We start from the raw sequence: 27,883 nt of genomic DNA, 5'->3' as shown, positions 1-27,883 counted from the left end.
AGACACAGTGTATTGGAGTATGCACAGATGGTGCTGCCGCAATGATGGGACGGAAGTCGGGTCTAGTCACATAAGTGAAAGAAGTAGCTCCACATGTAGCAGCAACCCACTGCATGATTCACCATGAGGCTTTGGCTGCAAAGGATATGGATGAAAATCTTGCGGATGTGTTTTCCGTGTGCATTAAAATCATTAACTTTATCAAAGCCAGGCTGGTCAATCATCGTTTGTTTGAAAACATATGCCGTGAAATAGAAGCCGAGCATAAGCAGTTGTTGCTACATACAGAAGTCAGATGGCTGTCACGAGGCCGCGTTGTGCAGCGTGTATATGAATTGCGAGGTGAACTGCTCATTTCTCTAAATGAGCTTAACGGATCATTGGCACAGTTCTTGACAGATGAGATGTGGGTTGTCAGATTAGCTTATCTTGCAGCTATTTTCAACATTTTGAACAGCTTAAATCTATCATTGCAAAGACCTGGCTCAAATGTTCTGAAAACGCATGACAAAGTCAATGCCTTCCAGAAAAAACTCCGTACCTGGAAGGGAAGATGCGAGCAAGGCGTCTATGATATGTTTCCGTTGCTGGCTGACTTTCTGACAGTGAACGAGACTAAGACAGAGGCCGTTGCGAGCACCGTTTTGAACCATATTCAACAGCTGTCACATTATTTCCATGAGTATTTCGGCGATGATGACACGAGTATATTTGATTGGATTCGAAATCTGATTTAACTGGACGTGAACAAGAAGAATTGGTTGAACTGTCATCTGACAGGACTGTGCGCTTGCAGTTCAACAGAATGTCACTGTTGTCATTCTGGATAGCATGTTCCCAGGAGTATCCACTGCTGTCCGGCAAAGCCGTCAATGTTCTGTTACCATTTGCAACCACTTACTTGTGCGAAATAGCATTTTCTTCAGTCACTGCCATGAAAACCAAATACAGATCAAGACTGAATATTGGGGATGACAATACACGTATGTTTGTCGCACATACCACCATGTTTGGATAAACTCTGCAGTGCAAAACAGGCACAACCTTCACATTGAACTGAACACTGAAAGACACCGCTGGTAATTATCGGTGATTGAAATAGTCACTATTTCAATAGGGACAGTGTGCAGTAATTTAAGTGTTGTATGCATGAATTATCGATTGTTTGATTTTGTGGGCTTTGGGGGTCCGCCATCTAACAAGGACATGTTCTGGGGGGCCGCAGCATGAAAAAGGTTGAAAACCACTGCTCTAGGGGGCTCTGGTTTCTCAGTCATTGAGATTTTCAGGGCAGGCACTGTAGTGTAGCGGTTAGTGTAACGCTTTACAGCGCCAGCAACCTGAGTTCAATTCCGGCCACTGTCTGTAAGGAGTTTGTATGTTCTCCCCGTGTCTGCGTGGGTTTCCTCCGGGTACTCTGGTTTCTCCCACGTTCCAAAGACGGTATGGGTTAGGGAGTTGTGGGCATGCTATGTTGGCACCGGAAGCGTGGCGACACTTGCGGGCTGCCCTCAGAATATTCCATGCAAAAAAGATGCATTTCACTGTGTGTTTCGATGTACATGTGACTAACAAAGAAATTTTATAAAAATTGTGTTTTTTAAATTCATTATTCCAATAACTCATCCGCTATGGCCAAAACTATTATAAAATTGGCTACAGTATAAAAATAAAGAAAGGGGCGTTGATGAGCATGTGTGAGAGAGAACATGTTGCAGGGAGTACGGAAGAAGGAGAGGGCGAATAGGGTCGATGAGCTCGATGTCCTCCTCCTGCGTGACATTATTTTTGGCGACCCACAGTTAGGCATTGAGTTTCAAAGTATGATTTTGGAGATTGAATCGCCCAGTCTCCAACAACAAACTAAACATTGCAGTTTCAAAACCTCCGTAACCGAAGCAAGTTAGGAAATGCGAAGCCAGCGCTGAGCGCAGGTCGGTTTTAAATTTCGCGGGCTGCTCCCGCGCCGCGAGCCGCTGCTCAGCGACCGGCTGGTTGTTATTCTACCAGCCAATCAAAAACCGAGAAGCCGAAGACTGCCGACCAATCGGAGAGGAGCTGCGGAAGAACGCCTGGTTTCAAAGCTTGGTCCGTGGGTTCGGGACCCGGGGACGGGCGCAGTCTTGCTGTTGGTGTCTGGAGCGGCGACTTTAATGCCCACGCCTGTGCACTCGCTGGGGTGGGGAAAAAATGCCGTCTCGCCTGGAAGATTACGAGCTGATGGAGAGCATTGGCTCCGGCTCCTACGGCAGATGCCAGAAGATCAGGAGGAAGTCGGACGGTAAGGTGAGTATCTGCAGTCAAATGGCATTTGTGGCGCCAGGTGTCTCAGTCAAAGTCCGTCGACCTTACCAGGTTCGGAGAGGGCGGGTGTGGAGGTCGCAGTGCGGGGTGGATCATGAGGAACCAGAAGGAGTTCCGCTGGAGAACAGCGGAAGGGCAGAACTGCTGCCGCCTCTGGCCCCACTTAACTCACAGATCATGAGTTCATCTCTCTGACGACTGCACGTTCCCAGGGCAATGGCAAGAGCAAACTACCCAACCTCCAGCATTTCTCTGGCTAAGAACTGGAGGCATTGAAATGAACAACAACACGAATGGAAGGTTAATAGCAGGAAGAGGGATATTGAGCAGGCTTTGGCTTAGGAGAGCAGAACGATCGCGTAAATGTAGAGGTGCTGCCACCAGCAGTTTGTTTTTTTGCTCCAGATTCCTGCATCTGCAGCCTCTTGTGTCAGCACTTAGCTCAGATTTGAAACAGATCAGTAGATTTCTGAATATTAAATCAAGGGATATGATAATAGGGCAGGAAAGCTTCTGTTGAAAGACCAGGTTGGAGTCCAGAGCCATGGATGTAGTTGGCGTTTTATCCTGTTTAAGCAAAAGTGCAGGGGCATTAGGTGGGAGAATATCTGGAAAACCTGATGCAATTACTTTTATACATTTCAGATACATTGATACTCCTTGAAGGCGTTTGACATACTATCAAATTTGACCATAGCCTTTTTTTTGACGATAGTGCATCGTTAGGTATCCATTTGGGTCCTCCCATTGTCTTTTGCATAAGCTCGAACATGACATTTGCATTTTAATGGTGCCAAATACTTAATTCATTGTAAAGTCCAATGGTTCTAATGCTTGGGTGATTCATCTATTGTGCCTTTGTATAGATGACTATTCTCAGCCAGTTGACTCATTTCATACCTCTTTATGGTTAATTGAACTCCTTATATTGATCTCAGCAGTACGTTGTGGCATGGAGTTTTGATGTGTCTCACGAAGATTTAGTTGAAGTCCAATTAACATAATCCTTTGTCTCAGCTCTCTTGAGGTGGCCTCATTATGTTTCTAGTACCTTTGGCCTACAACGTCTAATAATGAACGAATATATACACATGTATGTTAAGAAACGACTGATTATCACATGTCCAGTGGCTGCCTGCTGTGTGTGATAATCAGTTGCTGTTTCAACAGAGAATCATCTTTCTTTACACAACCACACCTTGCGATTTCAAAACTGATCACTGCTTGTAAGTATCATTACATTTGGAGTTAGTTTGAAGGCAGGTTCTTGCTTGTATTAATGGTTCCTATATTTACTATATTCTTTCTGTCTCTTTACTCCCTAGCATACCCTCCTGTTGACCTCCTGGACACACATCTGTTGTAGGGAGGTCAAACTCTGGACACTAGTTTAGGAATGTTGTTTCCAGTACACATTCCAACCCAGGTGTGGTTGAAAAGGGCTGAAATGTCCCTCACTAAAGCCTCTTTCCCCCCAGTCCAAAAACTCCTACAAAAGCTCTTCCCTATCTGAACCACATCTATATGACCTGTGAAGATTTGTATGGCTTTGATTTTTCCTTCAGTAATTGAAAGTGCCAGATGTAGGACTGGATCAAACATTTACCTTCAGTGACATTCAAGTCCTAGTCAACAAGTTGAAGGGATCTGCACCAAATTTAAACTTATTTGGCGATGTGTAGCTAACTTTTAAATTAAGCTGCAAAGCTTTCTCAATGTTCACTGATTTACTCATCTAACTTCCAATTGAGAAGAGAAATATAGTAATGTAGCGGCTGCTACCGCGATGTGAAAGTAAGACACTAGTTGATGAGCTGCAGAACAAAACTGATTTATTTTCCCGCCTTGCGCAGGCCTTTTAAGAGGAACGGTTCCCGCCCACCGAAAATGGAAATGACGTATGCGCTACATCATCAAACTTTTCCCGCGCGCGGGTTCTCCCCGTCGCTCGGGGAAGACTAAGGCCCAATGTCATCTTGGGCCTCGCTGCTCCGATGACACGCAACCCGACCGCCGAGCTGGTTCGCTTGTTCGGGCAGTGAGTCGCTACATAACCCAGCCAGCCCCCCCCCGAACCGGCGATACAGTCCCCAAGGTTCGTGGGCTGTGCTTGCCGTTGCTTAGGAGGTTGGCCTCTGCGTCGCAGTGTTGGGACCACGACCGGTTGTTGTAGATCTAAATGGGCTGGTTTGAGGCAATCCATCGTGAAAACCTCTTCCTTGCCCCCAGTGTCCAAAATAAAGCTGGACCCATTATTCCTGATGACCCTGAATGGCCCCTCATATGGTCGTTGCAACGGTGCCTGGGGTGTGCCTCTGCGAACGAAAACGAACTTGGTCTCGTAGTTCCTTGGCTCACAGGATGGGGCTTGATTATGCCGCGAAGTGGGAATCAGTGCCAGGCTGCCGAGCCTCTCGCGTAGTCTTTCCAGGACTGCCGTGGGTTGTTCCTCTTGGCCCCGAAGGGCGGGTATGAAATCCCCTGGGACGACTAGGGGCGCACCATACACGAGTTCAGCTGACTAAGCGTGGAGGTCTTCCTTGGGGGCAGTGCGTATGCCGAGCAGGACCCAAGGCAGCTCGTCGACCCAGTTAGGACCTTTCAGGCGGGCCATCAGGGCTGATTTCAGATGGCGGTGGAAATGTTCCACCAACCCGTTTGATTGAGGGTGGTAGGCCGTGGTGGTGTGCAGCTGCGTCCCTGGCATGTTCGCTAATGCAGACCAGAGGCTGGAAGTAAACTGGGCGCCCCTGTCTGAAGTGATGTGGGCCGGAACACCAAAACGTGAGATCCGAGTTGTGAGCAGCGCCCGGGCGCAGGAATCAGTCATGATGTCAGATAAAGGGGTTGCCTCTGGCCACCTCATGAACTGGTCCACGATGGTAAGGAGGTACCGGGCTCCTCTTGAAACTGGCAGAGGACCAACAAGGTCGACGTGGATGTGGTCGAACCTTCTATGGGTAGGCTCGAACTGCTGTGGTGGGACCTTGGTGTGTCATTGAATTTTTGATGTCTGGCAGTGTGGACAAGTCCTGGCCCACTCACTGACCTGTTTGCGCAGGCCATGCCAGACAAACTTGCTGGCGATCAGTTGGACAGTTGATCTGATGGACGGGTGCGCCAACCCGTGAACCGAGTCGAAAACGCGTTTCCGCCAGGCTGCAGGAACTATAGGCAGGGCTGACCTGTTGCGATGTTGCAAAGGAGGGCCTGCTGACCTGGACCGACTTAGAAGTCTTGGAGCTGCAGGCCTGAGACTGCGGTTCTGTAGCTGGGCAGCTCGTCGTCGGCTTGCTGTGCGTCAGCCAGGGCCGTGTAGTCTACACCCAGAGACAGGCTGTTGATGGTCGGTCTGGAAAGCGCATCAGCAACGACATTGTCCTTTCTGGAGACATGTTGGATATCCATTGTGAATTCAGAAGTGTAGGACAAATGTCGCTGCTGATGAGCTGACCAGGGATCGGAGACCTTGGAGAAGGCAAAGGACAAAGGCTTATGGTCAGTGAAAGCGGTGAAAGGCCTGCCTTCTTAAAAAGTACCAGAAATGCCGGACCGCCAGGTACAGCGCTAGAAGTTCCCGATCAAAAGCACTATATTTCAGTTCGGGGAAAAATGCCAAGGGTTGCCAACGGCCTTTGATTAGTTATTCCAGTACCCCACCAACCGCGGTTTTGGATGCGTCCACTGTGAGGGCGGTTGAGACGTCTGTCCTAGGGTGTACCAGCATCGCGGCATCTGCCAGGGCGTCCTTGGCCTTAACAAAGGCAGCCACGGCCTCGTCGTTCCAGGTGATGTCCTTGCCCTTGCCAGACATCAGCAAGAACAAAGGGCTCATGATATGGGCTGCTGCAGGGATGAACCGATGGTAAAAGTTGACCATCCCCAGGAATTCCTGCAGCCCTTTGACCGTGTTGGGATGGGCAAAATGGCAGATAGCATCTACCTTGGCGGGTAGGGGGTGTTGCTCCTTCGCTGGTGATTCTGTGGCCGAGGAAATCGATAGTCGAGTCCGAATTGGCACTTGGCTGGGTTGACAGTGAGGCCGAACTCACGGAGACGGGAGTATAGTTGGCGGAGGTGGGAAAGGTGTTCTTGGCGGTCATGGCTGGCGATTAGTATGTCATCTAAGTAAATGAACACGAATCCAGGTCGTGGCCTACTGCGTCCATCAGCCGCTGGAAAGTCTGCGCGGCGTTCTTAAGGCTGAACGGCATTCGAAGGAATTCGAAGAGGCTGAATGGAGTGATAAGTGCAGTTTTGGGGACGTCGTCAGGGTGGATCGGGATTTGGTGGTATCCCCGGATGAGGTCCACCTTGGAGAAGATGTGGGCCCCGTGTAGGTTCGCCGTGGAGTCCTGGATGTGAGGGACGAGGTAGCAGTCCGGGGTGGTGGCGTCATTCAGCCTGCGGTAGTCGCCGCAGGCGCTCCACCTGCCGGTGGCTTTGGGGACCATGTGCAGGGGGGAGACCCAGGGGCTGTCTGACCTGCAAATGGTCCCCAGCTCTTCCATGTGGCGGAACTCTTCCTTTGCCAGGTGGAGCTTGTCTGGACATAGTCATTGTGCTCAGGCATGAAGGGGTGGCCCTGTGGTAATGATGTGATGCCACACCCCGTGTTTGGGCATCGAATTTGTAAACTGAGGTTCCAAAACTGATGGGAACTTGGCTGGGAACTTGGTGAACTCGTTGCCAGACAGGGAAACTGAGTCCAGGCACGGGGTTGGTAGGCTGGCTTCTCCCATGAGGTAGGTTTGGAAAGTTCTGGAGTGCACTAGCCGTTTCCCTCGCAGGTTGACTAACAGGCTGTGGGCCTGAAGGAAATTGGCTCCCAGGAGTGGCTGGGCGACTGTGGCAAGGGTTAAGTTCCAAGTAAAATGGCTGTTGCCGAATTGTAATTGAACTGTATGGGTACCGAAAGTCCGTATCGTTGTGCCGTTTGCGGCTTTGAGTGCAGGACCCTGTTGCCTGCTATAAGTGTCACGGCTGGTCGGGGCAAAATACTGACCTCTGCTCCAGTATCGACGAGGAAACATCGCTCGGACTGCTTGTCCCAAACGAATAAGAGGCTGTGTTGGCAGCCAGCTGCAGTAGCCATCAGTGGCGGCTGGCCCTGGCGTTTCCCTGAAACTTGCAGGGTGGGCGGCATCGACGGGCCTCTGCGCCCCACCTCTGATGGTAGAAACACAGCTGGTCGCCAGTGTCGTCGTCTGTGTTTCCGGGGTGTGGTCGTTCAGTTGCTGGGACTGGTTTAGGTAGGCATTGGGCCCGCGGTCTGGCGACTTGGCCGACAGATGACCTGCTCTCGTGTTTGGCCTTCCACAGGACATCTGCCCGGGCGGCTACGTCACGTGGGTTGCTGAAATCGGTGTTGGCCAACAGCAGGTGAATGTTGTTGGGTAGTTGTTCGAGGAAGGCCTGTTCGAACATGAGGCAGGGCTTGTGTCTCTCAGCCAAGGCCAGCATCTCGTTCGTCAGGGCCGATGGGGATCTGTCCCCCAGGCCGTCGAGATGAAGCGGGCGGTGTGCTCGCGACGGGAGAGGCCGAAGGTCCGAATAAGAAGGTCTTTGAAAGCCGGGTACTTGCCTTCCTCCGGAGGAGACCGAATGAAGTCTCCGACCTGGGCAGCTGTCTCCTGGTCCAGAGAGCTGACCACGTGGTGGTACTTTGTGGAGTCGGAGGTGATCTGCCGAAGTTGGAATTGTGCTTCGGCCTGGTCGAACCAGATGCGGGGCCAAAGCGTCCAAAAGGTGGGCAGCTTGAGTGCCACTGTTTTGGCTGCTGCGTTGTCGTCCATTGTATGGGTCCAAAATCCATTTGGACCATCGGGGTCACCAATGTAGCGGCTGCTGCCGCGATGTGAAAGTAAGACACTAGTCGATGAGCTACAGAACAAAACTGATTTATTTTCCCGCCTTGTGCGGGCCTTTTAAGAGGAACAGTTCCCGCCCACCGAAAATGGAAATGACGTATGCGCTACGTCATCAAACTTTTCCTGCTCGCAGGTTCTCCCCATCGCTTGGGGAAGACGAAGGCCCAGCGCCATCTTGGGCCTCGCTGTTCCGACGACGTGCGACCCGACCGCCGAGCCGGTTCGCTTGTTCGGACGGTGAGTTGCTACAGTAACATATTTACATGGTGAATTACTATGGTGTGTTTATAGAGGGTATTTTCTTTGCTAAATTTTGCAGGTCCTAGTTTGGAAAGAGATGGATTACGGATCAATGTCTGAGGCAGAGAAACAGATGCTAGTATCGGAAGTGAACTTGCTTCGTGAGCTTAAGCATCCAAACATTGTTCGATATTATGACCGTATTATTGACAGAACAAATACAACATTGTACATTGTAATGGAGTTCTGTGAAGGAGGAGACCTGGCCAGTCTGATTAGCAAGTGCATACGGGAAAGGTAAAGTGTGTTAAATAGATGAATAATATGTTACTAAAGTAAACTGGAAAATGGTGCCAAGGACATCAGTCAGGAACCACCAGCAAATTTACTTTAGCAGTAGCAGTAACGTTGAAAATCCTGCTGACTTAATTTTGCTGCCTAAACCTTTGGGATTTCATTGAAAGACATTTTGTCCAGACATTTTGATTTAATACAAGATATTTTACTAGGGGTGCCCTGATGCCCAATGATGCTTTTCAACTGAGCTGAGGTGCCATCTGAAATGGGTGTAATTTTGTTCTTTTTCACAGCTAGCTGTTGTATTGTACCCAGAGGGGGAAAGAATGAAAATCAAAAACACTGTAGATGCTGGAAATACCCAGTAGGTCAGGCAGCATCTGTGGATTTAATGTTTCAGGTTTGAGACCCTTTCCCAGTTCTGACAAAGGATCTCTGACCTGAAATATTGACTCTTTTTATCTTTTTACAGATGCTGCCTGATTTAAGTGTTTCCAGAATTCTCTACAATTAGTTCTGGTTGCACTGCTGGATGAACATGAATGATGGATGGGGATAGCAAATGGGTCAGCTGCTTTGCCTGCATTTAAATAATGTATGAATACTCAATGCAAAAGACCACATGGAAGATAGTTTTGAAGTATTAACATGAAAATACCCAGCAGGAGAGAAAGCATCTGTGGAAAGAACAAAACTTATTGTTTCAGATGTTCTCTATTGTCTTCCAGCATTTTCACTTTTTCTCCATGAATGATAAAATGTATTTGCTGAGAATGTACTTGTATCCCACAGAGAAACTATTTTAGGCATAGATTTGGACACTAGAAAAAGTTGATAATACTGCATTGTAATGTCTTTGGATTTGTTTTTACCAATGTGCCAAATTTTAGCTATGACATTTGATATCCTGCAGCAGGTGATAATGTAAAAGATTATCCTGATGTTGCTTGTTACCTTTTTGTTTGGCTTAGGAGATGTATGTTATTTAATGCTCTTGACTGTAGAAATATTACAAATTAACTAAGTTACTTATTGCAAACTTTCAGTTGTGCTATTTCCTGAACTTAAAATTCTGTATTTGTATTGCAGGCGTTATTTAGAAGAAAATTTTGCCTTGCGTGTGCTTGCTCAGATAGCTCTGGCCTTGCGAGAATGTCACAGACGCTCAGAAAGTGGTCGCACAGTGCTACATCGAGATCTCAAACCCGCCAATGTCTTTCTTGACTTACACCATAATGTCAAACTAGGTGATTTTGGTTTGGCTAGGATTTTGCAACATGACACTAGTTTTGCCAAAACGTTTGTTGGCACGCCATATTATATGTCTCCAGTGAGTATATGTTTCGATAATCATTCATAGATGCAATAATTTGTGTTAATTCCAAAAATAATAATATCCTATCTTTGCATACTAATTTTTTAAAATAAATTCTGAATTTCAGCCATAAAGTAATTCTGGAACAAAATATGTTGTTACTGAAAAATATTAATTGTCCTTTTTCTAAAGGGAATTCTGAAGATAGCAACCATAAAATTTTCAATCTAAATTATGTAATTTTAACTATTTAATACATTACTTGCCATTACATAAGATGTTACATGCTTGAATTAGACTATTTCCACAAACTGGATAGGAGGTATTAAGGATTACAATTATTTTAATTCTGGGCAAGCAAATTTATGTTTACCATTTGAACTTCTTGTTTGCAGGAACAATTTAATCATATGTCCTACAATGAGAAATCTGACATATGGTCTTTGGGATGTTTGCTGTATGAACTTTGTGCACTTACGTAAGTATAATATGAAGATTTGTTTGAATCACAGGCTTTTTTCAGTTTGCTTGCGAGCTTGCATTTTGATTGGTTTGCTCTGCTTTGTATTTTGTCTTCGCCTTCCTCATTTTGTTTAAATTCACAAATCCCTTGAGTGGTAGGTTATGATTTCTGCAGCTTTGTGGGCGTGTGGGGAAGGAACACTTTTAGTGGCCATCAAGGGAAGAGAAAAGGTGGCAGGCAGGGAAACTGTCCCTGAAGTTTAGTAAATGTGTTGTTTGAGTGGGTGGATGCATACAGTACAAAACCTATCAATCTGCTTGGCATGTAATACCTCTGCTGGAAGAAGGTATGCTTTGATGCACAATATTTGAGGAAATATTTCTCCCTGCTGAGATGGACAAATGTCTCCTTTAATTTCTGTACATGTCGATGTCTATTATTAAAACAGCCAGACATGAAGTTCTGCTGTAAGTAAATTGTGTGAAGCTTTATGATGTAAACTGGCAATTATCAAAAAAAATCATCATTTTGGACATATATCCATAAATTGAGAGATCTTAAAAGATAAAAAAAAGGTTGATGGACGTTTCCACATCGCATTACAGAACAATTTTCTGACAGTAGTCAGCCTGGAAGACCATGTTTGCTTTGGAGCTTCAAAGTTGGTACAAACATAAATAGTAGGAGTAGGCCATTCTGTCCCTCTAGCCTGTTCCACCACCTGCTAAGATTGTAGTTGATCTACCTCAGCACCATTTTCCATCAGTAGCCTCACTGCCCCGATTCCCTTAATGGATCCTAAATTAGCTTTGTCATAAAAGACAGACGGTAGTGGTAGAGGGGTTTTGTTCTGACTTGAGGTCTGTGACCAGATGTGTTTCACAGGAGTCAGTGCTGGAACCTGTGTTTGTAACATATATTAATGGTTTGGATAAAAAAATTAAGTGGTGTGATTGACAAGTTTGCAAATTACACAAAAATGGGTGGAGTTGTGGATAGGGAGGAAAGTTGTTAAAGGATTCAGCAAGATAATAGATCAGTTGGAAATTGGATGGAGAAATGGCAGATGGAGTTTAATCTGGACAAGTATGAGGTGATGCATTTTGGGAGGTCAAATGCAAGAGGAAAGTATATAGTAAATTGTAGGACCCTTGGGAGTATTGATGTACAAAGGGATCTTTGGGTGCAAGACCATACCTCTCTGAAAGTGGCAATACAAGGGATAGGATGGAAAAGGAGGCATACAACATGTTTGCCTTTGGTCAGGGCATTGAATGTAAAAGTTAGGAAGTCATGTTGCAGAAGTATGAAACTTTGGAGTATTGTGTGGAGTTCTGGTTGCCACACTATAGGAAGGATGTGGAGGCTTTAGAGAGGGTGTGGAAGAGATTTGCCAGGATGTTGCATGGATTAGAGAGTATTAGCTACAAGGAGAGATTGGATGACCTTGGATTGTTTTTTCTGGAGCATTAGAGGCTGAGGGGTGACCTGATAGAAGTATATTGAATTGTGAGAGGCCTAGATAATGTTTTTCCCAGGGTGGAAATGTCAAATACTAGAGGGCATAGGTTTTAAAGTAATGGGGAATAATTAAAGGAGATTCATGAGGCAAATTTTTTTTTTAACACAGAGCTCAAGGTGCCTGGAATGCACTGCCGGGAAGGTAGTAGAACCAGATTCAATCGCATCATTTAAGAGGCATTTGAACAGATGTATGGACAGGCAGTGAATAGAGGGAATAGACCATGTGCAGGCAGATGGGATTAGTTTGGATTGACATCATGGTTGGCACAGACATGTTGTGCTGAAGGCTATGTTCCTGTGCTCTACTGTTCTATGTTCTAATGTTTGGAACTCTGTTGTTCTGTTTTGAATGGACATGATAACTGAGTCTTCACAGACATCCAAGGCAGAGAATTCCAAAGATTCACTACCTTCTCGTCTTGGTCTGAAATGGCCTATGTCTTACTCTGAAACTGCACCCCTGGTCCTTGACTCCTCACCAGGGGAAACATCTAGCTGTCAAGACCTGTTAAAATTCTGTATGTTTCAGTGAGATCTCCCATTCTTCTAAGCTCCAGAAAATACAAGTCCAATATGCTCAATCTCTCCTCGTGTGGCAAACCTGCCATCCTGGTAATGTTCTGATGAATCGTTGCTGCATTCTTACTATGGAAATCCAAAGTCGAGTTTATTGTCATATGCTCAAGTACATACATGCACAGGTGCAATGAATAACTTACTTGTAGCAGCATTGTATTCTTTCTTGGGTAAGGAGACTATAACAGTGCATCAGCACTAGTGCTCTGTGAGAACTGTAATCACTACAGTTTAGCAACTCTATTTTGATCGCTTTGCACTGAAATGGACTTCTTTTTGTTCTAATTGTGTTCTTTCTTGTATAATTTGTTAATTTATGATTTTCTTGTGAATGCTGCATATGTGATGCTATCTGCCTGTGATGCTGCTGCAACTAAGTTTTTCATTGCACCAGTGCATGTATGTACTTGTCATATGACAATAAACTGACTTTGACTTTGAACATGTCATTGTCAGCACAATACTTGAAAGAAAAAAGATATTTGCATATAACATTTAAGAGGCAATGATCAGATAATTATTTTGGTTGAGATAAATATTGGGAACTATTACATCCGCCCGAGTTGCTAAATGGGAATGTTGTTTGACATTACAAAGGACTGCATCACAGATGCAGTGTAGCAGTCCCTTGGTACTGCACGGGGGGGGGGGGGACAGTGGTAGGTGGGTCTTGTGCTTGAGCCTCAAAGGTTGGACTAAAACCTAAGACTTTGAGGCAAGAATTAGCAACCAAGTATTGACTGGTATTTGTGGGAAAATGTGTAAGTACCTTTTACTTTTAACATTTCAATCCTGATGGAAACTTCAGATATGTGGTGTCTATTTTGTCCTGAAGAGCAGCTTTCAAGCTACAGTACATCTTTGCAATAAAGTGTGGTGGTGCTATGTCAGAAGTTGGCTGCTGCCAATTAAGTCTGTCTTGGCTGGGCGTGGACGGAGGGAATGATTCCCTTACTTTTAAAGAATGACCACTATTTGTAGATTCTCCCACAATAGAAAATCTCTTTTCACATTCACCCTGTTAAGACTCATCAGGATTCAGTCAAGTCACCTCTTGCTCTTCTAATCTGCAATGGATAAAATCCTATCCTGTATAATCTTTTCTCTTAAGACAAGGTGTTGGACTAATAACAGCTTTTCTGAACTGATTCCAATGCATTAACATCCTTCCTTAAATAAGGAGATCAATGGTGTACATAATAATCCAGATGTTGTTTCACCAACATCCTATGTAACCGAGATGCAAACTCCCTACTTCTATATTCAGTTCTCTCAGTAATGAACAATGACATCCTGTTACCTTTCTGAATCACTTGCTCTATTGTGACTTGTGTACCTGTATCTTTCTGCATCACAGACCTCTACTACCAGTAAAATGACATGCTTTCTTTTTTAATCCTGTCAAAATGGACAATTTGACATTTTCCCACAATATATTTCATTTACCAGATCTTTGGCCATCAATAACCTATCTTTGTTAGACCCCTTGTATCCACTTCACAAATTTGTGTTCTTCTCTATCTATGTGCAACCAGCACATTTAGCAACCAGCACATTTAGCAACCATACTTCTAGTTCCATCATCCATCATTTATTTAAATTGTAAAATATTTTAAAAGGAAGTAAATCATGTTCAAAATCAATTGCAATTATTTTCAGTAATCATTTATCCTGTGTCAATATTCAATTCTCCCCACCACAAAATTGGCCATCCCTTTAAGTTGAAACTGCAAGGTTTCACTGGTACAGGAATGTTGATCAATGTTTGGCAACATTTTGTTTTTAGATTAATTATCTATCCCTTTATTTTAAAAAGAGAGGTTACTGACAGATGATCAATTGCACACATTTTTTAAGAATGTATCTTTTTGGTGATGTATTTTCACCTGGATTTTTTTTATTTTAAAGCTGCAGCAGATTTCCTTGATTATATTTGATGGGCATACTTCATAAGGAAGACATGTTCCATTACATTATACATGAAATTTTTCATTATATTTGTGATTTATGCAATTAACTTATAAATGGAAATTGAACTCTAACTTGTCTAGTGAAATTTTAGACTTATTTGTTTTGCACTGTTTTCCAATTGTGTCTCAACCTGAGAGGCTTGAAGCAATTTTTGGATATCTTGATTGCATTCAGAAGGTAGCTGTTTGTGTTAGATGACATCTTGTGGCTATTTTCTATTACTGAAGATGAACAACAAAGAAGATTAGAGATTGTATTTATGTATAATTATAATATATACAGGATTTTTTATGGTGAAAAAAATTGACTTGCTTTTTTTAAAAAAAAAAGAGGCATCTTTTGTAAATGCAGTTTGGACTATAAAAAGGACCTCATTTCAGAGTATTTTTTTTGGCTGACATTGAGTCAGGCTTCAGGTGTCTGGGCCCAGGAGTAAAAACAGCTGTGTTGAGGCACTGAGAGTGAAGCAGCAGATGGTTGCTGCCATCTCTCGCCAGCACCATGTGGCCCACAGTGGTCATGTTCTCTATGATGCCATTCCATTCGCCTCTTTGCATTTTGAATGTGGGACCTTGGTATTACTGGTTGGTCCTTTTTAAGACCCCTTTTGAAGGATCTTTAAGATCCCTTTGGATATGCTGAAGGAACAAACAGTCCTTAGTCAAGAAAGGCACTCATGAGGTACTAGCTCATTGCATCAGAAAATGGGTCTGGAACAAAAGCTTCTGTGGTTTTTGTGGAGCAGAAAGGAAGTTTGTTTGGATGTGCTGCCTGAGTTCAGGCTACAATTTCTATGTTGCAAAAATAATGAAGCAATATTTAAAAATGCAGATTTTATTGTAAATACAAATTTTTACTATTTTCCATGCCATTTTAAAAACAATGGAGAATTTTTTAAAAGTTATCCCAACTTCTGGATTAGGAGTCTGACTAGAGTTAGACAATACAGAAACAAGTCCTTCAGCTCACCTATTCTGTGCTGACCATTACTTATCCTTTTTTTTTCAGAACTTGGGTTGTAGCTTGTGGTGATTCAAGTGCTCATCTAGATACTACTAAAATGCTGTGAGAGTCTCTGACTTTAAGGCAGTACTTTAGAGATCGCTCCCTAGGTGGGGGGAAAAATTCTTCCTCCAGTCCCTTCGAAGGATTTTTTTTAACCTGAATCCTTGACATCTTAATTCTGAAGTGCTTTTTTATTCAAGCTTGTACTTGTCATATAATCTGTTATGCCTCTGTAAATATATAGTTTGTTTTTCAATCTGTTGTGTCCATGTTACATTTTAAAATAATGGTTGATTTAATTAATAATTTTATTTTAAAGCCCACCTTTCACTGCATTTAATCAAAAGGAATTAGCAGAGAAAATAAGGGAAGGCAAGTTTAGAAGAATCCCATTTCGCTATTCAGATGAACTCAATGATCTCCTTGGCAGAATGCTAAATCTTAAGGTTAGTAATGACTTTTTCTCCCCCAATATAGCTGCTTTGAATTGACCTTTTATTTTGTGCTATACATTGGGCACAGAAAGTGACATCTCTATCCCAAGTGGCAACAATGGCGTTGATCATGCTGATGGCCAGCTAGCAGTTCTGCAATGCCAGCTTGCTGTAGCATACACATCAGTGTAATTGGCATCTCTGTGCATCTGATCTCTCACTGACTGACTACAGGGGTCCTTGGGTTACACTAGGGTTTCATTCCTGAGAACTATGCATAAACTGAATTTTCCCTAAATTGAAAATGAACAATTTCCACAGAAATTGTAATGTGAAATTTTTAGCCTCAACAGACTGAATTGCAAAGAATAAGCTGGATAAGGTTAGCAAAGGTGATAGGAGTTGTTAACAGCAAGTGAACTGTGACAAATGTTTGTCTGAATGCAGCATGGGTGGAATGAAGGGGTGGGGAGGGGTTGGGGGGGTAATCAGCAAGAAAACTATCGGCAGTTTAATAAAAGCGTGCGCTAACGAGAGGTTGCTCGGTTTGATCTTGCCTTAAGTAGAGTTTGGTGAAAGCATTGGCTTTTTCTGTGGGTGATTTCTGCATTGTTTCCTGGTGAAGAGATTTGAGTATTGTACCTGAGTGCAGAATCTGGAAAAATTTGCATAAAGTCAGATTTCAGTGTCATGTCCGGAGAACCCCTGTACTTGTATTTCACCTGCACCTTTGTGAAAGTGACACCACCATTCATTTGAACAAGGTAACTGACCTTCATTAAAAATGTAAGGTTTGTTTCTCATCAGAGATATTTGGAAGTGGTGTAAAAGTTTTCTGATAGATGAGTAGAAATCTTGCAGGAGGCAAACATAAGGCACTTGTCCCATTAAAGATGACCCAGCCCATTGTCATTTGGGAATGAGAATGCACTTTATACTACTCTGTTGGTAAAACAATACCATGAATTATGGATCCTTGAACAGAAACTGTGCTTCATATATCAGCTATTGGAATCTCACTTGTGCCAAACTAGCATGTCCTCCACTCTTCGTGAAGGAGGTCTGAAAATCATTTTAGTGGGTGTAGGTGCAAATGCAAATATAGTCTGACCTAATTTATACACAAAGTTGTCCATTTTCCAACATACCTCGTTTCTATAGGAAACATTATGAATCCAACTAATATTTTAGGTGAATTGCCTCGTAGCTGAAGATTGGCTGCATCCATTGCCAGTTATTTGACACATACTGCATGTAAGATTTTCAAGAATGTTAGACAAAGATGGTGCCATTGGTGAACACCAATTATTTCCACAAACACACTAATCCATTGATTTGGATTGCAAAAGTTGTTGAGATTTTGGTGACATTGGCAAGGAGTACTTGTTCACTTTCTAGCACTCTGAAGCTACTTTGAATCAGCCACTTAGTAGGGGGCTGAAATTGTGTGTAGGTTGGACTAGGTAGGGATCTTGGGTCTCTTCTCTGAAAGTTACAGATGAACCTGTTGGTTCAAGCAACAAATGTTGTCATTTTATCTGTTGCCTGCTCACAAACTGATGGAATCTTTGAATTCTGTTTACCACAGTAGCGTTTGAAATCTTGATCGCAGGTACAATGTAGTGGTATTGAAGGATCTCGTCCATAAACTAATTATTGCTTAAAATGGATAAGTTAGTTTTAAGGGACATGATTGGAGTCTACTTGCAAGATGCAATTTTGCAATCCCTTCACCTTGAACAAGATTTCTGCTCCTGGAAAAGTTGACTGTTTTATAATACTGATTTGTGATTTATTCTTTCAATGTAAATTTGTTTATCTTTTTGTAAATCTAGGATTATTTGAGGCCTTCTGTGGATGAACTAATGCAGCATTTCTTAATTGCAAATTTGGTGGCTGAAGAACAGCGCAAAATTTCAGCTGAAAGGAGAGGGAGTAAATCTCTGGAGAATGATCACTTCCAGGACAGTAACCCACTGATGGCTGAGTTGAAACTTAAAGAGGATCAGCTCCACAACAGGGAGAAGGCCTTGAAAGAAAGAGAAGAGCTTCTTGAACGTAAGTACAGTTCCATTTATTCAAGTATATTAAATAAATGGAAAGGGTTTGCTAACAGGAGTTTGAGGCATGTTCCTTCCATGTGGCAAATTCAAATGCTGTACTTAAAGTAATTTAAGAGGGTCACAGTAGTGCAGCTATTGGAGCTGTTGTCTCTCAACACCCACAATCCAGGTTCAATTCCAACCTCCGGTATTGTCTTTGTGGAATTTGCATGTTTTCCCTAAGATCATGTGGCTTTCTTCCAAGTATCTCACTTTCCTCCCACATCCCAAAGCTGGGTTAGTAGGTTAATTAGCCAGTGTAAAATGCTCTTGGCGTGTAAGTGAGTGCTAGAATTTGGGTTGAGTAGGTGGGAATCTGGAGAGAAAATAATAGGATTGGTATAATTGGGTGCTTGATTCTCAGTGTGGATGCAGTGGGCCGAAGTGCTTGTTCCGTGTTGTATGATTCTTGACTGTATAACACTATTTGAAACCTTTTTTTTCTCTCTCTACTGGTTAGCATTGTATGAAAATATGGAAGAGGCACCTAGATTAATTAATTGATCTGCAAGTCTTTTATTTTTCTTTTTGGTGGAAGGTAGAATGTAGTGAGCAAATGCTACAATGAGTTTCAATCTAAAACAATACCATGTATGATGCATATTCTTTCCTTGACTTCTGTTTCTTGCTTAATTAAGCCAAGTAGTACAGATGCTGGAAATGTGTGGGGGGTGGGAGGGATATGGTAAATGTTAGAAATATTTGGGTTGGGAGGCATCTGTATGGCGGGGGGGGGCAGGAGGGGAAAGTTTTGGGTTACTGACTTTATTGGGAGTAAAGTCTTACAAACAGTTCACAAAAATCACATCACTTTAATGTACACATAAAACTGCAAATTCCATTAAATTGCTAAAAGATGTAGAAACTGTACCAGTATTGTTAATGGTGCATTCCATTTGTATTTTTCCAGAACGTGAACGAGAGCTTTGCATCCGAGAGAGACTGGTAGAGGAAAAATTTTCTAGGTAATGGTTACCTGCTTAATAATGTCTGCCATTTCCCCTCCTGTGCAAAATCATCAACATTTTATTGCAAAACTCATTCCATTGCTATGAAACCTTATCAACACGGTCCATTCCTTCCCATCCTCCAAATGGAAGTCAGCCAACAGGAAGAGATTATGTGCATCAAATCTAAATCCAACTTTTGTTTTCTTGAAGGCTGTGGGATATCATTAGAGCATCATAGTATAATTAGAATTCAAGTATTTTACTTATTTTTTTGTTACTTTTTGTTTATAAAAAAAAACTTTGTCCAGAATTTGTAGTTATCGATGAAGCAACAGTATTTCCTGACAGTTTTATGTGGATGGGATGGTGTGGGGAAGAACTCCATAAAAGGTTGAGCTGTCTTTTGGTAGAAGTTCCCCTTTTCTGACATCTTCTGCTGTCAAGTTAGTGTTCAATGGGATCCCTTGAGATCAGCAACTATGAATGAACCATGAATCACAATAAAGAATTATTGTTGACATGAAAGCAGTTTCTTAAATTCTAAAATGTTGTAATATGTTCATTATAACAAAATTACAAAGTATATAAAACTTTGTTTAAAGCAAAACAGTTGGTGTATTTGTAGATTAGTATGGAATGATAAACACATCTGAAGTTTGCTATGCATAAGATTTAAGGTATTGTAGAACTACTTCATTTAAGCTAGTTCCATTCAATTGAGTTTATTGTTTTGGACAATATTGTAAGCAAGTGCACCAGATAAATGAGAACAATTTGGGTATGTGTTAACCATTTTTTCTCTTTTTGTGAACAGAGCAGAGAGCTTAATAAAGAACTACGCCTTCATGAAGCAACAGCAAAAATTGAAGATACCTGTTGGTAGATTAGGTAAGTTGTACTATATAAAAAAAATTCCTAGCATTTGTACCTAGTCAACCCTTAAAAGTAAGGTTGTGCATGAAACTTCTCTTCTAATTTTTAATGAAACATTTGAAATTCTTAGATTTTTTTTTTCTGATGGGTTTTCTAAGTTTATCCAAAATAGATGTATACTGCAAAAATTCTGTTCCGCAATATCTGTTTCCAAAAGCTGTTGGAACTAGATTTGCTGAAACAAAGTGGTTTGAAAAGCCAAAATACTGCAGATGCAGGAACTGAAATTAAAGACAATATGTTAGAAATGCTTATTAGTTATCTGCAGGAGTTAATGTTTCAGGTAGATCACCTTTCATTAGAACTAGAAAAAGTTGCAGAGAAGGAGCAAACAAAAACCATGTCTATGGAGATCGAGAGGCTGATTTGACACGTGGTGTTGACTGAGAGAGGGTGATAGAAGATTTGTTAATTGCAGCTAATCAGTTTGCTGCCTTAAATTTTTGACACCTCTGATGTACTCTATCCTCTGCTACTTTGACAGTTCAGTTTTCTGGTCCCAACCAGCTATATTCACCATGGGTATCCAAACCCTCTGCACCTTGATCTCACACTGGGATTAGCCTGAGAGCCCTTCACTTCCTTGAAGTGGCCCAATCAGTCCCTGTCTACCATCTTCCTTCTTTGCTTGGCTGAACTTTCTGATAACCTTTCCTGTGACACCTTTCTTCTTCCAAATCATATGTGTAGTTATGGGAATCTGTATGGGTCTAAAATATGCCTGTCTCATTATAGAATACTTGGAATAGTCCTTGATTTAGTACTACTGAGAATGCCTCCCTCACCTGATGCAGGGTTGTGACCTGAAATGTCCACAATTCCTTTCCCCTAACAATACTGCTCGACCTGCTGAGTTCCTCCAGCAGATCATTTGTTTGTTCCTCCCTCCCTCACCATGTTTCTGGTACACTGATGACTGTGTACTGGTGTTCCTTCCTGCTATTCTTACAGTACTTGGATATTTCATCACTTTTAGTGCCTATTTCCATCCTTTTCTCACTATCACAAGGTGGCCCCAAATTTCCAGTTGCCTATCCATCTCATTCTCACTCTTGCCTGTCTTTGGCCTCTTGCACAACAAAGACCAACGTGAACTTGATCATGTCCCCCAGCTTAACAGGTTTCAGCTCTCAGCACTTGTCATTGAATTCAACAGTTTCAGATCACCAGCCTCTTCCGGATGACTCAGTTGTGATAAAAGGTCAGCAACATGAACATTAACTCTTTCTTTTCTATTTCCAATGTTCACTGACCTGTTCAGTATTTCCAGCATTCTCTTGTTTATTTTAGATCTCCAGCAGTTGTAGTGCACGTCTCAGTTCTAACATTTCTTTTCCCTCTCCTCTTATCATGTCTCCTTTTACTTGCCTCTAGACAGATCATCTGCAGTGAATAAACCTGAACTCCCCCACCTCAGCTGGTAGTACTACCATTTGCATCAGTCTCTTTTGGTCTCCACCATGTTATTCTATTCTCTTCACCCCTCTACATTCTCTATAATTAAATCACACTTCTCTGAAATTTTCCTAGTTCTGATGAATAACTATGAATCTGATATATTCTCTCTCCTCAGATCGTACCTGATGTACTAAGTATTTCCAGCATTTTCTTTCTTTTTGTACATGTATCATTTCTAATACCTCTATTGACTTATAGTCTATCAAAATTCTCAATTGTACTATTCTGTGAGTTCCAACAGTATCCTCTTGCTTGGTAAAGACTGGTGGAAAATACTTAGCTACTCAAGTCTTCCATGATTAGACTTCTCTTTTTGTCTCTGATCAGTCCCACCCTTTTCTCTTGCAAATCTTTTCCTGTTTTGCATGCCCAATGATTATTTTTGGATTCTCTCTCTTGCCTTCCTTTCAACTTCCCTTCTGAACTTTATGTAATCAACTTGGCTCTCAAGTGGCATCTGTCACTTACTCTTTGTTTTATTGGTCTATTTTATCCTCAATCTTGGTCATCCAGAATGCTCTGGCTTTAATTTTGTACCCTTCTCCCTGATGGGAATATATCTGGAACATGTCCACCTTAAAAGCTTGCCAAGCTTTGATTCCACCCCTTTTTGAACTTTATATCACCACCAGTACTTGCTTTACTTAACCTGGCTCATTTTCCCAGAACCAAGTAAAGCAATGGCACCATCCCCATTGGACTGGAAATGTAGTGGTTAATTAACTTCACCTGAACACACTTAAGCTCCTCCCCTCTATATATCCCCAATATTATTTCTATCCTAGTCTGTATTTGAGATGAAAGTGAATACATGAAAGATTTGTGCTTCAATTGCATAAATTTTTGTTAAACCTCCTGGTTTAAGTTTGGCATGAGCAGAGCTAGCAAATAAATACATCTCTAAGGAGTTGATTAAACATTCTTTAACCTTGTAATTATTAATTTGTAGATGTAGTCCGATTTATCCTGTTGGGTAAAGATTGAGAAAACATGAGAGTGGCAATCCCTGTGAGAGAAATTATATTTCTGATAGCTGATCTAGTTTAAATTATCTTTAAAGCCACAGACTGCTTTATGCAACTTCCTTGCACCCTGAACACCTGCTATTATTGGTGAGCACTGGAAATTATAATTACTGCTTTTACGATCCTTTATTTTTTGCCTTTCTTCATGCTCAATCCAGGAAAAATACAAAAAATCATTCCCAGTTCACACTGTGCCTGGATAATCAGCTCATTTGTACATTTAATTTGTTTGGAAGCTGGAAAAATTATCTTACGAAATGTGAGACTTTTTTTCTGACTTCTCCATTAGATGATTACATGGACATAGAATCCTCTCCAGGGAAGAAGAAAGTTCATTTTGCAGGAGAAAGTAAAGAGAACATTCACTTTAAGGAAACTGATGCAACAAAACAACTTCTGAATAAACCAAAGAACTTGGATCTGAAGAAAAGATTGCAAGCTGCCAACCTCCGAGCCAGAGCATTATGTGAAATGGAAAAAAATTACCAGCTAAAAAGCAGACAACTTTTGGGGATGCGCTAACTCATTTTTATCATTGACAATTAAAAAAGAAATTAGATTCTTTAAAGCTGTCAAGTCCATGATGAGCCTAACTATCTTTTAGATTATGAAGGTGAACTGCACACTTCTGATAAATGGACATTTAGGCTTTTAGTCCTACACTCAAAAATGAAAATAAACATCTTGCTATCAGTGCAAGAAAGATCGACCATTTGCTTTATCCAGCACCATGGTTCGCCTTGCCTTGTGACATGCTCGTTTCCCTCTGATTTCCCCACTATACAATTATTCTGCACACTTTTGGAACTTTGCTTTTGAACCTCTTGTAGCATAAACCACCAGCTATGGTGTGAGATGGTTATCACATGTTATTTCCTTTAAGTATTTGCACTAGCATTGCTGTTACTTTTTTATGAGATCAGATTAGTTGTAAATTATTTTCAGAAAGTTTAGTTGGGAGCAAGTAGTTTTGTTTTTACCTTGTATATCTTTGTAAGGATTAATTTTCCTTCTATGTATAAACTGTTTGATTTCCAAATTGCACAGTTTGTGTTCCTATATTGAAACATTGGTATCTATAATCTAAGACAGTAGTTCAACTTTGGGGCAGGAAGCTAATATGTAATCAACTCCTTTCTAGTGAAAATATTTGGTCTGGGTGTGTAACACACAGCACATTTAATATGACCACTTTTATTTACCCAACAAAGTTAAGTTGTGCACTTTTTTGGTAATGATAAGCTGGTAACTGTTTTTCCTTTCATTGCTACAACAGCTTAAACTTCTAAGAACAGAGGCAGGAGTAGTCCAAGCCTGTTCTTCCATTTAATAAAATTATGGTTGACCCAATATTGTCCTCAACATCACTTCCCCACATTCTAACTTCATGCCCATTGACTCCCTGGTGTCTGTCAGTATCCTTTTGGGATATATTCAATGATTCTCCCTCCACAGCTCTCAGAGGAAGTTAATTCCAAAGAATTGCAACAAGCTGAGAGAAGAAAACTCCATCTTGTCTCCATTTGAAATGGTTGACATTTCCCCTACTTCTAGCTACTCAACAATAGAAAACATTCTCTCAGCATCCACCCAGTAAACCTCCCCTTGAATCTAGCATGTTATAATACGATCAGCTTTTTTTCCCCTTATCCAATGAGTATAGGCTGAGTCTTTCTTCCTTTATCAACCTCTTTGTCTCAGGGATCAATGTAAACCTCTGCATTGTTTTCAATGCAAATGCATCCTTTCTTAAATATGAAGATCAAAATTCCTGGTACATTCTCACCAGTGATCTACACTGTGGCATCAAACTTCCTTTTATACTCCATATCCTTTGCAATAAAGGCCAACATTCCATTAGCCTTTGCAATCACTTGCTATACCTGCACACTTAAATTTTTACATGAATGATAAAATTCCTTTGTACTGCAACATTATATAGTCTCACCCTACTTAGTTTTTTTTATTCTTCAAAAATGGATGACCTTATTTCTATTTAAATAGTTTGTACAAGACCACAATTGGTGTTTTTAATCCAACCATGTTTAAATCAAGTTCTATACATACAAGAAATTGATTTTAATCTTCAACTTTTTCCCACATTTCAAACAAAAGTGCCATTATGTTGCATATGGCATTCTTATTGTTGAAGCTATCTAATTCATGCTTGTATTTCTTGTTTGTTCTGCTTGAATTGCATGTTCTTGTGGTTTTTAAAATTTTATTTGATCAATCTTCACTTCTCCAAGCTTTATTGTTATCAGAAAATGTACATATGAAAGTTATTTTGAGGTTTTCCTGCACATTTGCAGACACAAATTTAGATCTCTGAAGAAAAGTAATTATTTTATTCGTGTTTCTTTATTGATTACAATTATTTTGTCGATGCCCAAGGAAAAAAGATGTTTAAAATTTTTATAAACTATGCAGAGTTCAAGAAATATTTCAATCTTGTGAAGATTATTCTTTATAGACATACAAGCACAGGGTCTGATAAAAGGCCATTGAACTGAAATAACCAAAGAACTTTTTCTTTGCCCAAGTATGGCTTTAGTATGTTCAGAGCTATGAATTCCCATTGGTAGCTATGATCTTTGCCAGTGTAGATATCAATAATGGTACTTGAACCAAGATTTAATGTAAATTTTTAGTTGTAAATAGACTTTGTTTTTAAAAAAAAATGGAAAGTACATGCTATGATGATAATCTTGTTAAGGGCTCACTTGACAAAACATTGTTCTAAGTTTGACTTCAGTGGAAAGGGCAACATCTTAAGAACTACTTTTCAGGAAACAAGTATGCAATTTGATTAACTCACTGGGGAGTGTTTTCCAAAGGAATTTATATGGAATTTGCATTTATATGTATTTGCATGACATGGGAACAAGTTTCATCATCCTTTGATACTTTATTAGTTTAAGGTTCATAACAGATTTATTCATTGACCAAAACCGGAACAATGATTCAACATGACAATTTTGCTTTGCCACATATTAACTAAAAATTCTCATCCAGCTTGTTAAGATTGTTTTGGTGAAAGTGATTGTTTTAATTTATGATGGATACCTAACACTAAAGCATCTGGTTTATATTTTAGGCCCTATTTGCATTGGCAGTGGTATCCATTGCTTTATGCTGTCTGGGGTTTAAGCTGTTGTATTTTCTCTGAAACCTCTTCACCTATCCCTTACCATCAGAGACTCCTGTTGAGTTTGCCAGCAGATCGTGTCAGAAACTCCAGACCCCCGTGATTGCATGCTACTTTGAGTAGCTTAAACCTTACTGTCCAAGTGTGTTTTATTTTGTCATGAAAGAGAATTAGGTTGTGCAGGTTATTGGAAAGCTGCCTGTATTCTTCTTCAGCATGCAGACAAGTTGATTTTTTGAAAACCCATCATTAATATTTTTATACAGTATGTTATAGACATTCATTGAAGTTTTAAGCCATTCCAAACCAGATCACTCCACTCAGTTGCTTATGCAAGTTTCTTTCAGTGATAGGATAAAGTATTGTTCTCTCCCTCAGCTTTTCGTGCAGAACCTGACTGTATGTCTTGAGCCCCTTATCCAGCAAAATTTAGTTGTGACAGTGCAATGCAACCTTTGTGAGAGGTACATTGTTGGTTTAAATAGAACTCTGACAGACTCACTGGAATCATTTGGAAAACTTGCCATAAGGCTAGAAGATAAGTTACTCTCCCTACCAGCAAGTTGCCAAGAATCAAAACTGGCCCATGCTTGTTTTGTTCACAATTTTTTTTTACATGCTCTCTATCAACCTTTAAGAGAACTGAGGAAATATGGCAAATAATAGTATGTTTTGTCACCATTGAATGCTGTGTAGGATCTGACAGTATTTTTAAGGGATTTCTCGGGTGTGGGAGTATTGAGAGATCTGTGGTTCTGGAAGCACGATAAGATCTCCCCTCATTCTTGTAAACTCCAAAGAACATAGGTTTTATTTCTTTCACCTCCCACGATAGGACAACACACTCATAAGGAATTAGCATAGTAGATCTCTTTCAAACCATCTGTAATGCTAGTATAACCATTCCTAAATATGGGGACCAAAACTGTACAAAACTCCAGATGTAGCTTCACTAGTACCTTGTAGCAATATCTTCTTGTTTCCAAACATTGTTAATGTAATAATGAATGGCAAGGGTCCCAGCAGTGATCCCTGTGGTACACCACTGGACATAGGCTTCCAATTGCAAAAACAACTCTTTATCATTACCCTCTGCCTCCTATCACCAAGCCAATTCCAGATCCAATTTACCAAGTCACCCTGTATTCCATGAGCTCTTACCTTTTACAACAGTCTCCATGTCAAAGCCCTACATCAATTGCACTACTTGCATCAACACACTTAGTCGTCACCTCAAAAAATTAAATTAGTCAGACAGGACCTACCATTAACAAAGCCACACAGATAGTTCCTGATCAAACCTTCCCTCTCCAACTGTAGATTAATTCTGCACCTCAGATTTTTCTCCCCTCAATAATTTCCCTCCCATTGATGTCAGAGTCATTGTAATTACCTGGCTTTTCGCCTTCTGCTCCTCTTGAATAAAGGTATTACATTGATTGTTCTCCAGTCATCTGGCACTTCTCTAATCAGAGAAGTTAAGAAAATTTCTGTAAGAGCTCCAGCAATCCCCTTCCTTGACACCTAGATGCCTGGGATTTATGTGCTTTTTCACCTAGTAAGACATCGAAAACCTTTCTGATTAGTTCTAAAATTCCACATTCCCTCTCCCTGAATTCTCCAACAATGTTCTTTGCCATAGTAAAAAGGTGAAAAGTACTCAATTAAAATCCTAGTTACACCCAAAGTGGCACAAATTGCCACTTTGGCCCCTCATGGTCCCTACTCTTTCCCTGCTTATCCTTTTGCTCTTAATATACTTATAAAAAGCCTTGGAATTTACCATAATCTTGCCTGCTCATGCCATTTCATGTCCCCTCTTAATTACTTAAGTACCCCCTTCCTTCCCCCCACCACACACTTCCTATAACTCTGTGGTGCCTCAACTGCATTCCCTTTAACATGCTATGAGATAGCTATCTTTTTTAATCCAATCGTCAGGGTCCCTTGATATCAGTGGTTCCTTAGCCATACTTTTCACCACGAGGGAAACACGTTGGCCCTGAATTCTCACTATTTTATTTCTGGAACCCTCCCAGTGGTCACCTATAGATTTAACTGCTACTGTCAGTCCATTGTTTCCGGGTCTTGTTCTGCATTGAAATCCGCTTTAACCAATTTAGGACCTTAATTTCTAATCCAGCCTTGTCCTTATCCACAACATCCTTAAAACCTACAGAGGTATATTCACTCTCTCTCCCTGGCACTCCCTCTACTTTTTTTTCAAAAGATATAAGGGGAGAAGTTAGTCTTTGGTCACTAGCACCA

At 41.4% G+C, this 27,883-nt stretch overlaps 1 protein-coding gene across 1 annotated transcript; it reads left to right on the top strand.

Moving 5' to 3' along the window:
* The first annotated feature begins 1,336 nt into the window (after positions 1 to 1,336).
* nek2 (NIMA-related kinase 2) lies at positions 1,337 to 24,902 on the top strand. Its single transcript, XM_052010892.1, has 9 exons — positions 1,337 to 2,286; positions 8,494 to 8,711; positions 9,801 to 10,041; positions 10,422 to 10,504; positions 15,885 to 16,011; positions 17,835 to 18,057; positions 19,012 to 19,066; positions 19,866 to 19,939; positions 22,757 to 24,902. The coding sequence occupies exons 1-9, from the start codon at positions 2,191 to 2,193 to the stop codon at positions 22,987 to 22,989; spliced, it is 1,350 nt and encodes a 449-aa protein (XP_051866852.1). The 5' UTR covers positions 1,337 to 2,190; the 3' UTR covers positions 22,990 to 24,902.
* The last annotated feature ends 2,981 nt before the right edge of the window (positions 24,903 to 27,883 follow it).

Source organism: Pristis pectinata, chromosome 3, assembly GCF_009764475.1.
Source record: "Pristis pectinata isolate sPriPec2 chromosome 3, sPriPec2.1.pri, whole genome shotgun sequence".
In the NCBI taxonomy this organism is placed as follows: Eukaryota; Metazoa; Chordata; class Chondrichthyes; order Rhinopristiformes; family Pristidae; genus Pristis; species Pristis pectinata.
The sequence above is the reverse complement of the archived record's forward strand: the minus strand, read 5'-3'. Positions and strand labels throughout refer to the sequence as shown.

Bases quoted from the DNA above. Each gene is read 5' to 3' on its own strand.
- nek2 (XM_052010892.1), top strand. From the start codon at position 2,191: ATGCCGTCTCGCCTGGAAGATTACGAGCTGATGGAGAGCATTGGCTCC. The intron at 2,287-8,493 runs GTGAGTATCTGC...TAAATTTTGCAG, and splicing joins GGAGGAAGTCGGACGGTAAG to GTCCTAGTTTGGAAAGAGAT. The intron at 19,940-22,756 runs GTAAGTTGTACT...CTTCTCCATTAG, and splicing joins GATACCTGTTGGTAGATTAG to ATGATTACATGGACATAGAA.